At 37.1% G+C, this 16,206-nt stretch overlaps 1 protein-coding gene across 2 annotated transcripts in view; it reads left to right on the forward strand.

Moving 5' to 3' along the window:
• Positions 1-16,206, forward strand: part of UVRAG (UV radiation resistance associated) — a 327,753-nt gene that overhangs the window by 137,593 nt on the left and 173,954 nt on the right. For both annotated transcript variants that reach the window (XM_069553156.1, XM_069553158.1), the window contains one exon: positions 7,632-7,737. In XM_069553156.1, the coding sequence (XP_069409257.1) occupies positions 7,632-7,737 (106 nt within the window). The remainder of the gene's footprint in view (positions 1-7,631; positions 7,738-16,206) is intronic.

The following is a 16,206-nucleotide window of genomic DNA, read 5'->3' on the forward strand; positions in this document are numbered from 1 at the left end:
TGTGATATTTATCTTTGTCTTTCTGAGTTCACTTAGTATGATAATCTGTAGGTCCATCCATTTTTCTGCCAATGGCATTCATGCTTTTTAATGGCTGCTTAATATTCCACTGTATATATGTATTACGTTTTCTTAATCCATTCATCTGCTGATGGATATTTAGGTTGTTCCATGTCTTGACTGTTGTAAATAGTGCTGCTGAAAACACTGGGTGCATGTATCTTTTTGAATTAGAGTTTTCTTCGGTTATATGCCCAGGAGTGGGATTGGTGGATCATATGACAACTTTAGTGTTTTAAGGAATCTCCATGCTGTTCTCTGCACTTCCCAGGTGGCACAGTGGTAAAGAACCTGCCTGCCAGATCAGAAGCCTTGACTTCTTAACCTCCAGTCCTTGAAATAGTACTTGGCTGTATTTGTTTAGGTGTTTTTTAATTTCTCTCAGCAGTGTTTTCCAGTTTTCAGTGTACAGATTTTTCACATCTTTTATTAGGTTTGTTCCTAGTTATTTGTTGAAATTATGTAAGAATAGAGTTGGACACAACTGAACGACTGAACTGAACCAGTTGATTTGTGTGTATTAACCTGGAATCTTGCAATCTTGCTTATTTTTTAAAAAATGTATTTGGCTGTATTGCATTATTGTTGCCCTCGTGAGATCTTCATTGCTTCCTGTGAGGTCTTTGTTGCACCGAGTGGGATCTTTAGTTGTGGCCTGTGGACACTCTAGTTGTGGTGCCCAGGCTCAGCAGTTGCAGTGAACAGGCTTAGTTGCTCCATAGCATGTGTGATCTTAGTTCCCAAACCAAGGATCAAACCTGCATCCCCTGCACTGCAAGTTGGATTCTGAACCACTGGACCACCAGGGAGGTCCCTCTTGCTAAGTTTATTATTAGTTTGATTGTAGATTAAAATTTTTTTCTATGTACACAATCATATAGCATCTGTGAGTAGATATTTTTGCTTCTTCCTTTCCTTTGTTTATGACTTTTTAATATCAGCTTATTACAACAGCTTGAATCTTGAGTACAGTGTTGAATAGAGTAGTGAGAATAGACATCTTTTCTTGTTTCTGAACTCAGTCAGGTATTACCTGCAGACTTTTTGTATAAACCCTTTATCAGGTTGAGGAAGCTCTCCTTTTTCCTTAGTTTGTTGAGAGTTTTTTTTGTTTTAAATCATTAGGTATCGAATTTTACCAGATGTTCTTTGGGCAGCATCTTTTGAGATAATGATTGGTTTCTTTTTGTCTTTCATTCTGTCATGATTGATTTTCACATGTTAAGTCAACCTTGTATTCCTCAGATAAATCCACTTGATCAAGATGTATTATCTTTTTCATATACTTCTAGATTTGATTTGTTAATTTTATTAATGATTTTTGTATTGTCTATAATTTTCTTGTAATGTTTTGGTATCAAGGTTATCCTGACCTGTTAAAACAAATCCAGAAGTGTTCCTTCTTCTTTGAAAGATTTTTATTAAGGCTAGTAGTTCATCAGTGAAGCCATCTTAATGTAGTTTTCTATGTGAGATGGTTTTTAATGATAAATTTAGCTTTTTAAACTGATAGCAGCTATTCAGGTTTTCTGTTTCATTTGTTTGGTTTGGGAACTTTTGGTTTTTAAACAACTATTTCATCTACATTGTTAAATTTATTGGCATATTGTCCATAATTGCCTTTAATTCCTTTTAAATGTCCATAGGATCTGTGGTGGCAGTTTCTCTCTTACGTTCTTCATGTTGGTAATTTGTTTTTAGGCATCATTTTTTGTATCTCCTCTCTAACTTTTCACATCTACATCATTCTTTCTGTTCCTGTTTTAGTTTAGGACAGTGCCTAAACTTTTGGTAGGACTATTAAAGTAACCTCATACTAGCCTTCCTGTTTATAGTCTGTTTCTCTGTATCCCAGTAACCTAGTTACAGAAGGTAAGATCTTTCTAAAATACAAATGTAACTAAATCTTTCTTGGCTTACAACTTTTTAATAGTTTCCTAATACCTTACAAATAAAAATCAAACGTCCTTCATATGGAATACAAAGTCATTATTGATAAAAATATCTATTTCTCTGAATAGAGTCCTGTTTTTCCCATGTATTCTTTACCTTTTCATCTCTCCCTGCAAGCCATAGGGAGCTATACTTCACTGACTTTCTAGTTGCTCTAATTTGTCACTCCACATCTTAAAATTGAATGCAGTATTTAGATGGGATATGATCGATACTAAGTCAACAAAAACTGTTTCCTACTTCTCCTTTGCTGAGATTATTGTTAATATCTGCTAGGTATGAGCTCAGTATTTATTTGACATAATACCTTTTATTCTGTGTATCTTTACTTTCACAGCAAAATCTAGCTGCAAAACATTATTTTTAGTACATTTTCCATTTTGCTATTATCTCAAAACGTATTGAGATAACATGTATCTATTTGCTCTAGCCAGAATACCTGTCAAGCAGCTACTTGATAGTCTTCGTGTTGGTATTGAGTAATCACCCAGATGACTGGATGGTTTGTATTTCTATATAGTACCATTTTACAGTTCACAAAACCAAGAGACATTCCTCTGAAACTGGCTAAAGCAGTTGGTTTGGAGGTAAAGCAGTTGTTTCTTTTCTTGTCAGTTCTTCACCTCCTCACCCCCAGGGGAATCAGGATGTCCTATATTATGTTTGAAAGCCTAAAACATGTCAAACTTTTATTCTTCTGTTGAGTTTGAAAGGGGGGACGTTATTAGCTCTGTCTTGATGTAGTAGGGGCTCTGAAAGTCTGTTTGGATAACACTGAAGATTGGAGGAAATGTGACTCTGTCTGTGTGTTTTAAGCCCCTAAGGTAAGATCAGAAAGCGTCTGGGGCAGTGAGAGCCAAATAGTTGAAGTCATACATTAATTATGGTCATGAATCATTTTTATTTTTAAAGTCTTTACCATTTGACAAGGTTGTTTGCATAGTACTAGTGAGTTTTAGGCAGCATTTTCCCTCCTTTTAAAGTAACAGGTTATTTTGTTGATTTCTACTCTGGGTTGATAATGCCTATCAAATTAGAATTCTGATAACATTTTTAGTAGAAATTGCTTGTTTCTTGCCAGAATGAATGGTCTTTAATTTATGTGATTTTTTCTTTTGAATATATTTTGAAGTTATAGAAAACTGTCACTTTAATCTTTTAACTCTTTCACTGATATCCATTGTTGTTCAGTCGCTAAGTCCTGTCCGACACTTTGCGACCCCATGGACTGCAGCATGCCAGGCTTCCCAGTCCTTCACTGTCTCCTGAAGTTTGCTCAGATTCATGTCCGTTGAATCAGTGGTACTGTCTAGCCATCTCATCCTCTGTTGCCCTCTTCTCCTTTGCCTTCAATCTTTCCCAGCATCGGTATATCAATATCAATAAAAATAATCAAAATTTGGGGACTGTACTTTTATATACAGGCATTAGTCGACAGTCAGCAATATGTTTTGTGCTACATTCTGTGCTAAGCACTGGGAATGTAAATGAAAAAACGTGTTTGTTTGTTTGTTTCTTTTTTTTTTAATTTTTATTTCTACTCTATTTTACTTTACAATACTGTATTGGTTTTGCCATATATTGACATGAGCCCACCACGGGTGTTCATGAGTTCCCAATCCTGAACCCCCCTCCCACCTCCCACCCCATATCATCTCTCTGGATCATCCCCGTGCACCAGCCCCAAGCGTCCTGTATCCTGTATCGAACATAGACTGGTGATTCGTTTCTTACCTGATAGTATACATGTTTCAGTGCCATTCTCCCAAATCATCCCACCCTCTCCCTCTCCCTCAGAGTCCAAAAGTCCATTCTATACATCTGTGTCTCTTTTGCTGTCTCACATTCAGGGTTATCATTACCATCTTTCTAAATTCCATATATATGTGTTAGTATACTGTATTGGTGTTTTTCTTTCTGGCTTACTTCACTCTGTATAATTGGCTCCAATTTCATCCATCTCATTAGAACTGATTCAAGTGTATTCTTTTTAATGGGTGAGTAATACTCCATTGTGTATATGTACTACAGCTTTCTTATCCATTTATCTGCTGATGGACATCTAGGTTGCTTCCATGTCCTGGCTATTATAAACAGTGCTGCAGTGAACATTGGGGTACATGTGTCTCTTTCAATTCTGGTTTCCTCGGTGTGTATGCCCAGCAGTGGGATTGCTTTTTCTCAGAAGGATCTAGTAAAGAAATAGAAAAGGCAATAGACAGTTGCCGTAAACTGTGGTTCTATAATCTTTGTTAGTGTTAGTGTGTGTATGATGCCGTGGATCCCCATAGGAAGAAGTACCTCTGCCTGTCTGGGATAGTTGGGGAAGGCCTTTGGAGGAGAGTGTATACTTGAGCTGCCACTTAGTGGATTTAGGGGTGTACTTGTCTGTTAAGAGTGAGGGAAACTTGTAGGCAGATAGAACAGCTCACTGAAAGGTACAGAAGGAAGAAATGGCATGATGTGTTTGGAGAGTTGCTAGTCATTCAGTGTTGTTGGAGTTGTGTGTGCCAGGTAAGAACAGCAGAAAATGAGGCTGGGGCCACATCACAAAGGGCCTTTCCTTGGTTTCATATTTCTTTAGTCACCTTTATAGAAGAGCATTGCTCTTAAGAGAGTGCACACCTACACACACAGAGCAAGAGTCAGTGGGATGGAGAAGAGTCTCCTCTATTGGATTCCTTTGGGGTCTCGAGGAAGTTGCAAAAGAACTGATCTCATGAGCAGTCTCAGAAGAGTTGCTCCTTTTTAGATCACCTGAGAAGTCCTCACTGACTGACAGGCGGTTTCTGAAAGTGCAGATAATGTCTTGACTCTTCTTAGTGCAAGGTGTCATAATAGTAATGTTGGCAGAGGTATTGATGTTATCAACTCCCTCACAAAGTTAACATCCTCCTCTACAGGGTAACTTTTAGGTTAGGAGAGTTCACCGGTTTTATTCATTTAAAAAACTGAAGTAAAACTTCCTTACAGTGAAATACTTAGATCTTAAGTTTAAATTCTGTGTGTACCTGTGCACCTCTCACCTCAACCAAGAGATGAAACATTTCCATCACTTCAGATAGTTGCTTTATTCCCCTTGGTCTCTCCCAGTCAGTCCTGCCTGACACAGGCAACCAGCCGCTCTAAATTTCTGTCATCGTGGATTGGTTTTACCTGTTCTTGAACTTTGTTTAAATGGAATCATATAGTATGTACTTTTTTTTCCTGCGTTTTTTCACTCAGCCTGATGTTTTGAGGGTCATTCATATTGTTGTGTATATCAGTGTTGTGTTCCCTTTTTAATGCTGAGTAGAATTTCAGGATATGAGTATACCACAGTTGGCTTATTAATTCTGTTTGATGGACATTTGGGTTGTTTTCTGTGAACGTTCTTATAAATATCTTCTTGTGAATATCTTTTTATATTTCTTGAGTAAATAGTAAGGAGTAGAAATACTGTGTCACAGGTTAGATGTTTGTATAACTTTATAAGAAACAGTTTTCCAAAGTGATGACACTATTTTACCACCAGTGCGTGCAAGTCCGAGTTGCTCCACATCCTTCTAGCATTAGGTGTTATTTTAATTTTAGTTATCCTACCAGGTATGAAATGGTATTGCATTACAATTTCAATTTTAATTTCCGTAATGACTAAGATTTTGAGCACATTTTCCTGTGCTTATTGTCTTATATCTTACAGTTTTCATAATTTATTTTTGGTTGTGCTGGGTCTTCATTGATGCGTGTGAGTTTTCTCTAGTTGTGATGAGCAGGCTCCTCATTGCGGTGGCTTCTCTTGTCGCAGAGTACGGGCTCTTTTATATCTTCTTTTGTGAAGTGTTTCCCTCTTTGGCCCATTTTTAATTAGGTTGTCTCTTTGTTACTGATATGTAAGAGTTCTTTATATACTCTAAGCATAGTACTTTGTCAAATTGATATTTTGTAAGTATTTCCTTTTGGTCCATGGACCACTTTTATATTTTCTTAATGGCATCTTTAGATGAACAGAGATTTTTTTTTTATTTTGGCAATGCCTAATTTATTCATTTTTAATTTTATGGTTAGTGCTTTTGTGTCTTCTCTAAGAAATCTTTGCCTATCCTAAGGTTGCAAGAGTTTCTCCTTTGTTTTCTTCTACAGTTTTTATGATTCTAGCTTTTATATTTACTATGATATTCTTGAGTTAATTTTTTGTGTGTGCTGTGAGGTTGGGAATGAAATTCATTTTTTCCCTATCCAGTGTTTCTAGCACCATTTGTTTAAAAAATTTTCCTTTTCCATTAGTCTCCCTCCATTCGTTTGTCCAAAACCAATTGACCATATATGTGTAGGTCTGTTTGTATACTCTTTATTCTGTTCCATTGATCTATTTTTTTGATCCTTATAGTGAAATCGCTCAGTCATGTCCGATTCTTTGTGACCCCATGGACTATAGCCTTCAAGGCTCCTCTGTCCATGGAATTCTCCAGGCCAGAATAGTGGAGTGGGTAGCTGTTCCCTTCTCCAGGGGATCTTTCCAAGCCAGGGATTGAACACAGGCCTTCTGCACTACAGGCACATTCTTTACCAACTGAGCCACCAGGGAAGCCCAAGAATACTGGACGGTTAGCCTATCCCTTCTCCAGGGGATCTTCCTGATCCAGCAACTGAACCGGGATCTCCTGCATTGCAGGCGGATTCTTTACTGTCTGAGCCACCAGGGAAGCCCATCCTTGATCCTTACACTAGCACCATATTGTTTAATTGTGTAGCTTTATATAAAAGGAAGTCTTGAAATCTGGCAGATTTAAAGATTGGTTTATCTCTTCTAGATTCTTTGTTTTTCTATATAATTAGTAGTATCAGCTTCTTCATTTCTACAAAAAGAAACACACACACAAAGCCTATTGTGATTTTGATTGTAATTGTGAAATTATTGACCCACATACAGAAATATAACTGAATGTTTATTGAACTTGTGTCTGTAACATTATTAGTTTTTGTAGTTGTTTTGTGGATTCCTAATGATTTCTACATGAAAATCATGTCATCTGTGAATTAAGAAAATTTGAACATTTTAAATAGGTACATGTATTCAAAATATATAAGCTATATTTGAAGACAGATACCAAGAAAAGGACAAACCCATAATTAAAACAACAACAAAAAAATAGCTCTTACTTTTTCAGTGTTCCTTATTTCAAAAGGTCTGCTGCTTTAATTCAGTCTTCTTGGAATTATCATTAATTTATTTCTTTCTGGATGCCCATAAGTAATAGCCTTCATAGCAGTGATATTTTTTTAGTGCCTTTACTAATGCAGTTAATATCTCTGGGCCTCAAGTTTCCTATCTTTAAAGTGATAGGATTCAATCAGATTATCTTCTGAGGTCTCTCAGATTCCCATGAGTTCTTCATTTTAGCTCTCAATATGTCACAGGCAGTCAGGAGGGCATAAAAAGGGTGTTTTTAGAACATACTGTAACCTCTGTTATTTCCCTGTTTTAAATATGCTAGAGAATTGTGAAATGATCAGTTTGAGTTCATTATTGTGTTTATCCTGGAAACTTTGTTCTCATTTTGTTCCATTTATGCCTGTGGCTCTGGGTTGAGTTTATAGTTAACTCACTTAAATTTTTCTACAACTTTTATTTCTAGGCTTCATAGAGCCCAGTGTGCAATTAAACAGACTCAGGTAACTGTTCAGAAAATTGGAAAGGAAATTGAAGAAAAACTAAGACTCACATCTACAAGCAATGGGCTGGTAGGTTTTTATATATTAACATCTTTAAATTCCTTGATTTCTAAGTGTGATCATCATATTCTTCTTGTATTAATTTCTCTCTTTCTCCACTCCTCCAAAAACCTGCAGGTAGTTTTTTTCCCCCTTAATGTTTCAGTGAGACTTCTGTTAGTATTTAAATGTTAGAAATCAACTTTCACATCTGCTAATAGTGTACGATACAAAGTGCCTTTTTGTGCTAATTGAAACTTTAGATTACATACAGTTACTTAGAAGATAATCAAAAGCTATTTTAGTAATGTCTCATAAATATGAACTCAGACTGTACAGACACAAACTATATAATGAATGAAAAATAGCTGCCAGAAGGAAAAAAAATATAGAGACTAATCTGCTTTTAAAATTTTAAAAATTATTTGGATTGAATTTAGTAAATTAGTTTATGGACAGTGTTCTCTTTTGGGAAAGATTCTGTTAAAGAGATGTTTCCAAAGAATAGAAATCCCAACCCAAATAGACAGATTTAAGATACTAGCATAATTTAGGGGTTGCTTTATACTCTTCCTAGTGGAATGAAGATTCTTTTTAAGTAGAATAGTGAGTATAACCAATAGATGGAACTTCACTAGAAGTGAAGTCACAGTGCTAATGATAGCTTTTGAAGAAATTTGTGCTGTCATTGTGAGTGCATTCTTATTAGAATTAGTAGCTTTAGTCATGTCCTACTCTTTGCAACACTGTGGACTGTAGCCCATCAGGCTCCTCTGCCCATGGAATATCCAGGCAAGAATACTGGAGTGGGTTGCTGTGCCCTCCTCCAGGGGATCTTCCCGACCCCTGGATTGAACCCGCGTCTCTTATGTCTCCTGCATTGACAGGCAGGTTCTTTACCACTGACACCGCTGGGAAGCCCATGCTATGGGTAATGGTACCTAAAACTCAAATCCTCAAATTAAGTCTGAAGGAAAAACCTTTTAAGTATTTGTTTGCACAAACTCAGTAACGTGAATAGGCAGTATATTCCAGCTGTCATTCGCAGCACTACCAATTTGGCAAAAGCTCTTTATGTCCCCAAATAAAAGTTCCATTACCTGTAAGATTTGCCTGACATAATTATTCAGGGGATTAACTATAGAAAAGCAATTAACCTACACAGGTTTTCTTTCATGGAATTTGAAATTAGGGGATGATAAAGTATTTAATCTATATAAAACTGATGATTTTGACCTACAAATGGCAGTGTCATGTAACTGAACCTAATATAAAAAATGGCTAGTTCTGTGCCTGTACATGGCCAGCATGCAAAATGTAGTAGCTGCAATAACTATGGTAATAATACTTGTTATTCATATGACTTTTCTTGCCTGTGGAAAATCTTCCACTTTGGAGAAGCTGTTAAACCCCCTCCTGTAACTCAGGCCCCCAAAAGGGCCAAACTCCAGGCCACAAATATATTGGAGGTGGAGGAAAAAATAGCTAATTTTAATCCTTTCTATAGTGTACAAAAATACCACATTTTTAGAGCCTTTGTCTGGTGAGAAACTGCTAGGTTTTTTCTTATTTTCCTCTCCCAAGGCAAGACTGGGAAATTACTTATTTCATTAAGTGGCAGCATATGCTTTGTCTCAGTATGGAAAAATGTATGTTTAATCCTTTTTTTCTAAAATATAAGTGGTGACATGCAGAGCAAGATGATAGAATGTAGGAGTTTAAAGAGCTCAGGTTCAGAGGTTCACTGTGTGTTTTTACGCGGCGAAGTCAACATAGAACAAAATCATGGGATTTTTGAACTGAAAGTGGACCTAGAAATCTAGTTCCACCTCACTTAAAACCACACCTGACTGGTACATTCTGTTCCCTTCCCTCCTTTGATTTTCTCCATAAAAATATAAACGTTTAACATGCTATACACTTTACATATGTATTTTGTCTCTCTAAACTCTGTGAGGAGAGGGAGTTTTGTCTATTTTTTTTTTTTTTTCCTCCTCATGGCTGTATTTTCCAGTGTAGTGGTGGACACACAGTAGATGTGCTCAGTAAATATTTTTTGGATGTAAGAATAAATCTAGTGTAATATCTTTTTAAGGAACAGAAAAATGAGACCTAAAGAAAGTAAGCAAGTTTCCTATGATCATTAGACAGAGTCAGAAATTTTGGTTTCCTTGACTTTTTCAAGAAGTAATATTTGTTACCTACTGTGAGATTTGTCTGTAATAAATTAGAAGCCGTTACTATTACCTTTTTTCCTTCATCCCCTTTCCAAATTGGCCCAAGGTCCTTGTTCTTCAACCCATTCATTTTCAATGTATAAGAATTAATTTTAGTCTAAGTATAAATACAGTCAGAAGGCATATTTGATGTAGAAAGAAATTAGATTACCTTCTAAGATCAGATATAATTAACTGTTAGAAAATATTAGGTTCATACTTCCTGAACTTTGACATCTTGTCATCAATGTCCAACATAATTTTGGTGGCACATAATTATGTTTTCTAAGAAATTTCTGCTGTTATCATTTTAATTTCTTTTGCTTAAATGTCTTGGATATTGTCAAATTGCCTTTCCTTCCAGATTTCCTTAATTTTTACCTTAATGTACCTTTTCTGTTCCAGAAAACCATATTGCTTTTAGTAGTCATGCTTTGTTAGACTCTTTGGTTGTGGAAATTCTTTATACTGATTTTTTTTTTATGAGCTTGACAGTTTTAAGGATTACTTGGTTAGCTGTTCTATATACTATCCCTTGATTGGGGTTTGTCTGATGTTTTGTTGCAATTAAACTCGGTTCTAATGTCTTTTTTGGGGGGGATTCCAATATCCAGTCCAGGACGCCACATTTATTTAGTCATCATGGCTTCCTGGGCTTCTCTGATCTCTGACAATTTTTCGTTCTTTCCTACTTTTAAATCATGACTAATCACTGCTGATAGTAACCTTGATCCCTTGGTTAAAAGTAATGTCTCCTACGTTTACGCACTCTAAAGCTCTCTTTCTGTCCTTAGTGTTTGGAAAGCAAGGTACTCAACCTGGCCTCCATTCAAGAAGAGGGGACTTCAGCTCCACCTCCTGGAGGGGAGATAATCTTAACGCATTATTTGGAATTCTTTGTGAGAAAGATTGGTCCTTTCTTCCCCCACTCATTTATTTATTTATTCAATCATTTAATCATTAGTATGGATTTTATCTATATATTTTATACTTTAGGTTGCAATCTAATACAATGTTATTTGTTTTCTTGTTTCAGCTGTGGCATTGAGAGTTCTGTCAAGCTGGCTTCTGTGTCTTTTTGCCCTCATCTCTTCTTTTATGTTTTTTTGCTTTTTACAGCAGATTCTTAATTTCTCGCACTATGTGATCCTGGTCTCAGCCCTAGACTCAGCCATTTCTCCTAGGAGTCCTGTTCATTTCACTGAATAATGATATTTAGAAACAAGAGCTGGGCACGGGTGTGCCATTGCAGTTGAGTTGTAACTGCTCCTAGGCCCTCTCAGTGCACAGAACTGGTATACACAAATATCTGTCTCTCTATGTATTAAAATTAACATGAGTTCATACCAATATACTCAACTCAAACTCCACAGAGTTTATTCTGGTCTTTCCCTTCATTGTGTTTATTGTAATATCTTTTTCTGATAGTGAGAAACCATTAGTACAATTTATTTGCTTACTTTTTTAGTCCTTGTGTACTTGGTAAGGAGGTTATATTTTTCCCCTCATTTTTAAATAGGTTTTTGTCTTCATATGCTGTGGTTAAAGACCATGTGGGCATTGTGTATGTGTATTTGGATACAAATCCTTTATCTGGTATGTGTGTTGGGAATATTTTCTTGAAGTTTGTGGCTTGCCTTTTTGTGTTCTTAATGATGCTTTAAAGAGCAAAAGTTTTAAAGTTTGATGAAATCCAGTGTATTTTTAAAAATTTGTGTTTAGGGCTTTTTGTGTTCTTTCTAGGAAGTCTTTGCCTAACCCCAGGTCATATAAATTTTCTTTGGTATTTTCTTCTAGAAATTTTATAGTTTGGGGCTTTACATTTAGATCTATGATCCATCTTAAGTTGTTGTTATTTTTTTTTTAATGAGTTAAGTGGGGTAACTTTTTCTGTATGAATGTCTGGTTGATTTAGCATCATTTCTTGACCAGTCTTTCCTTTCCCCATTTAATTAAATTGAAAGTTTGTCTTAAATCAATTGACCATATATGAGTGCATTTATTTCTGGATTCTCTATTTTGATCCATTGATCTAATGTCTGCCCTTTACCAGTACCAAACTCCCTTACTATTATATTATTATATCTTTGTCATCTTAAAACCAGATGAAGTAAGTTCTCCAACTTGGTTCTTTTTGAACAATTCCCGTGGGTTTTCTAGGTTCTTTGTATTTACAAGTGAATTTGAGAATCAACTTATCACTTTCTACCAAAAAAAGAAAAAGCCTACTGGAAATTTGTTCAGTATTTGTAGATCAATTTGTGGAGAATTGCAGTCTTAACAATATCAAGTTCTCCAATCCATGAACATGGCATTTTTATTTTTTTCTTTAATTCTCTCAATAATATTCTGCAGCTTTCACTGACAGATTCTGGGCATCTTTTATTCGTGTTTTTCCTAAGTATTTTATGGGAGGCTTTTTATTTGTTTTTGGCATTATTGTAAGTGGGAATGTTTTGAAATTTTGTTTCTCATTTATTTACTGCAAATATATAAGAATACAATTCAGTTTAAGTTAGTTACCTTGCATCTTGCAATCTTATTAACTTTTAAATTTTAGTAGTTATTTTGTAGATTTCTTGGGATTTTCTATATAAACAATCATATCTGCAAACTTGGATTACTTTATACACTTAAATTTTCTGCCTTATTTCAATAATTAGGACATACAGTGGAGAAGGCAATGGCACCCCACTCCAGTACTCTTGCCTGGAAAATCCCATGGATGGAGGAGCCTGGTAGGCTGCAGTCCATGGGGTCGCAAAGAGTTGGACTCGGCTGAGCAACTTCACTTTCACGCATTGGAGAAGGAAATGGCAACCCACTCCAGTGTTCTTGCCTGGAGAATCCCAGGGATGGAGGAGCCTGGGGGGCTGCCATCTATGGGGTCGCACAGTCGGGCACGACTGAAGCGACTTAGCAGCAGCAGCAGCAGGACATACAGTACAGTGCTGAATAAAAGTGATACAAGGAGATCCTTTACTTCTTTCTAATCATAAAGGGAAATGATCCATGCTTTCTTCATTAAGTAGAAGGTTAGCAATGCTTTTTATTGGTTTTCAGAAGTTCCTTCTTATCTCTAATTTCTGAATTTTTGTCGTGAACGATGTTGAATTTTATCAAATGCTTTTTCTACATCTATTGAAATAAATGATCATAACATTTTCTTCTTGATTCTGTGAACTGCATTGATTTCATTTCAAGTGTTTAACTAACATTGCATTTCTGGTTACAATATATAGTATAATTTTTTTTTACCTTTCTTGATTTGATCTGGTAATAATTTAAGAGTTTTTGTGCCTACAGTCCTTTAGGGTATTGGGATGCAGTGGTTTAAGAACGGTATTTGTTAGAATGGTGTTAGGATTATGGTAGCCTGGAAAAATTAGTTAGGCAGTGTTCCTTTGGCTTATTACATCTTGATTAGTAGCAGAATTCTCCTGGATTTTTAACATTTTTACTCTGCCAAGATTTCATGTCTTTTTACTCAGTATGAAAATATTAGGTTGGTGCAAAAGTAATTACAGTTTTGCATTGTTGAAATTTTCCATTTGATATTGATACATATTCTTAAATGTCATGTTGTACATCATTTTAATGTGAATTTCTTGGTTTATGTTTTTTGCTAATGAGTTATTACTTGTTGTTTGTTTTATATGGATTTTAGACTTTGCAAATGATGTTAGACAAAAAGCAAAATTGAGCAATTTTCTTATTTGAGTTCAAGATGGGTCAGAAAGCAGTGGAAACAACTTACAACATCAACAGCTCATTTGGCCCAGAAATTGCAAAACCAACATACAGTGAAGTGGTGGTTCAAGAAGTTTTGCACAGGAGATGAGAGCCTTGAAGATGAGGAGGGCAGTGATTGGCCATCAGAAGTTGACAGTGACCAACTGAGAGGATCACTGAAACTGATCCCCTTACAGCTACACAGGTAGTTGCCCAAGAACTCAGCGTTGATCATCCTATGGTCATTTGGCATTTGAAGCAAATTGGAAAGGTGAATAAGCTTGATAAGTGGGTGCCTCTTGAGCTGACCACAGATCCAAAAAATTGTCATTTTGAAGTGTCATCTCTTATTCTATGCAACAATGAACTGTTTCTTGATCAAATTGTGATATGAGACAAAAAATGGATTTTATGGGACAACCAGCAATGACTAGCTCTGTGGCTGGACAGAGAAGCAGCTCTGAAGCACTCCCCAAAGCCAGACTCGCATCAGTAAAAGGGTCATGGTCGCTGTTTGGTGGTCTGCTGCCTCTGTGATCCACTGCAGCTTTCTGAATCCCAGTGAAACCGTTACACCTGAGAAGTATGCTCAGCAAATCAGTGAGATGCACTGAAAGCTGCAATGCCTGCAGCCAGCACTGATCAACAGAAAGAGTCCAGTTCTTGTCTGAGACAATGCCTGACCTCACGTTGCACAACCAGCACTTCACAAGTTGAACGAATTGGGCTATGAAGTTTTGCCTCATCTGCCATATTCACTTGCGCTCTAGCCGACTGACTACCACTTCTTCAAGCATCTCAACCACATTTTGTAGGGAAAATGCTTCTTTAACCAACAGAATGCACAAAAGGCTTTCCAGGAGTTAATTGAATCCTGAAGCAAGGGTTTTTATACTTTATACTACAGGAAAAACAAACTTCTTTCTCATTGGCAAAAATGTGTTGATGGTAATGGTTCCTATTTTGATTAATAAAGATGTGTTTGAGCCTAGTCACAATGATATTCAGGATCCAAAACCGTAATTACCTTTACACCAACCTAATATTTAACTTTTTTTTTCTACTTAGCATGTTTATAATAGTGGGCTTCCCAGGTGGCTCAGTGGTAAAGAATCTGCCTGCAGTGCTGGAGATCTGGGTTCAGTCCTTGGGTGGGAAAGATTCCTTGGAGGAGGGTATGGCAACCCATTCCAGTATTCTTGCCTGGAGAAACTCCATGGACAGAGGAACCTGGTGGGCTGTGGTCTGTGGCGTCACAAAGAGTCAGACACGACTGAGCAACTAAGCACAGTGCATTTATAATAGTGACTTCACAGTCTATGTCTGATAACTTTAACATCTGGGTCATCTCAGAGTTGTCCTATGTGGATAGTCTTTTCCCAAGAGAGTGAGTCACGTTTTCCTGGCTTTTTGTTTGGTGGGTAGTATTGCACACCCTGGACATTGTGGATATAGTTTTCTGGAATCTCTGGATTGGTTGCTTTGCTTCAGATATTGATGTTTTCATTTTAGCAGGTAGTTAACTTGGTTAGGCCTACAGTGGACATTGCCTTAGATTTCAGTTCAATACTCTCATCCTTAGGCACAGCTGCTCTCTGTTGTCTCATGCCTATATGATTTAGGATTCAGATTGAATTAAAAAAAATTTTTAAGTTTATTTTTGGTTACGCTGGGTCTTTGTTGCTGTGCTTGGGCTTTCTCTGGTTGCTGTGAGTGGGGGCTCCTTCATTGCGGTGCATGGGTTTCACATTGTGATGGCTTCTCTTGTTGTGGAGCCTGGGCATGCTTCAGTTGTTGCAGCACACAGGCTTAGTAGCTGGGGCTCCTAGGCCCTGGAGTATGTGGGCTTCCAGAGCTGTGGCTCATGGGCTTTAGTTGCCCTCCATGTGGCGTGCGGAATCTTCCCAGATCGGGGATCCAACCTGTGTCGCCTGCATTGGCAGGCAGTCTTATCCACGCTACCACCAGAGCACTCCTCAGATGGAATTTACACAGAATTAGAGGTGTCCCATTCTCCAGCTCCCTCCATTCTGGTGACCTGGGTTTCCTAATTTTTCTCTCGTTCCTCTTGACAGAATGGTAGTAGTCTTTGTGTTGGTGTTTTGCTCTCCGAGCAAAGTAACAGAAAGAGAGCATTTCACCCCGAGTGTCACCAGGTTCTGAGTTTATCCCTGAATCTGGCTGCCACTGATCAATCTGTAGAACCCTCAGATAGTAGCTTTTTGCATTTTACTTAGCAGCTATAGCAGTTACTTGCAGCAGGACCAGTTTGTTAGGTCAAACTTATATTTTGTTAAACTTTGTTATTCTCTTATCTCAAAAGCAGAACTCCTTGTTTTATTATTATGTATATATTTGCTTTATCTCCTTGGTCCTCCCTGGGAGCTCAGCTGGTAAAGAATCTGCCTGCAGTGCAGGAGATCCCGGTTTGATTCCTGGGTTGGGAAGATCCCCTGGAGAAGGGAACAGCTACCCACTCCAGAATTCTGGCCTGGAGAATTCTATGGACTGTATAATCCATGGAGTTGCAAACAGTTGGGTACGACTGAGT

The sequence above is a fragment of the Ovis canadensis genome, chromosome 15 (assembly GCF_042477335.2).
Source record: "Ovis canadensis isolate MfBH-ARS-UI-01 breed Bighorn chromosome 15, ARS-UI_OviCan_v2, whole genome shotgun sequence".
NCBI classification, from domain to species: domain Eukaryota; kingdom Metazoa; phylum Chordata; class Mammalia; order Artiodactyla; family Bovidae; genus Ovis; species Ovis canadensis.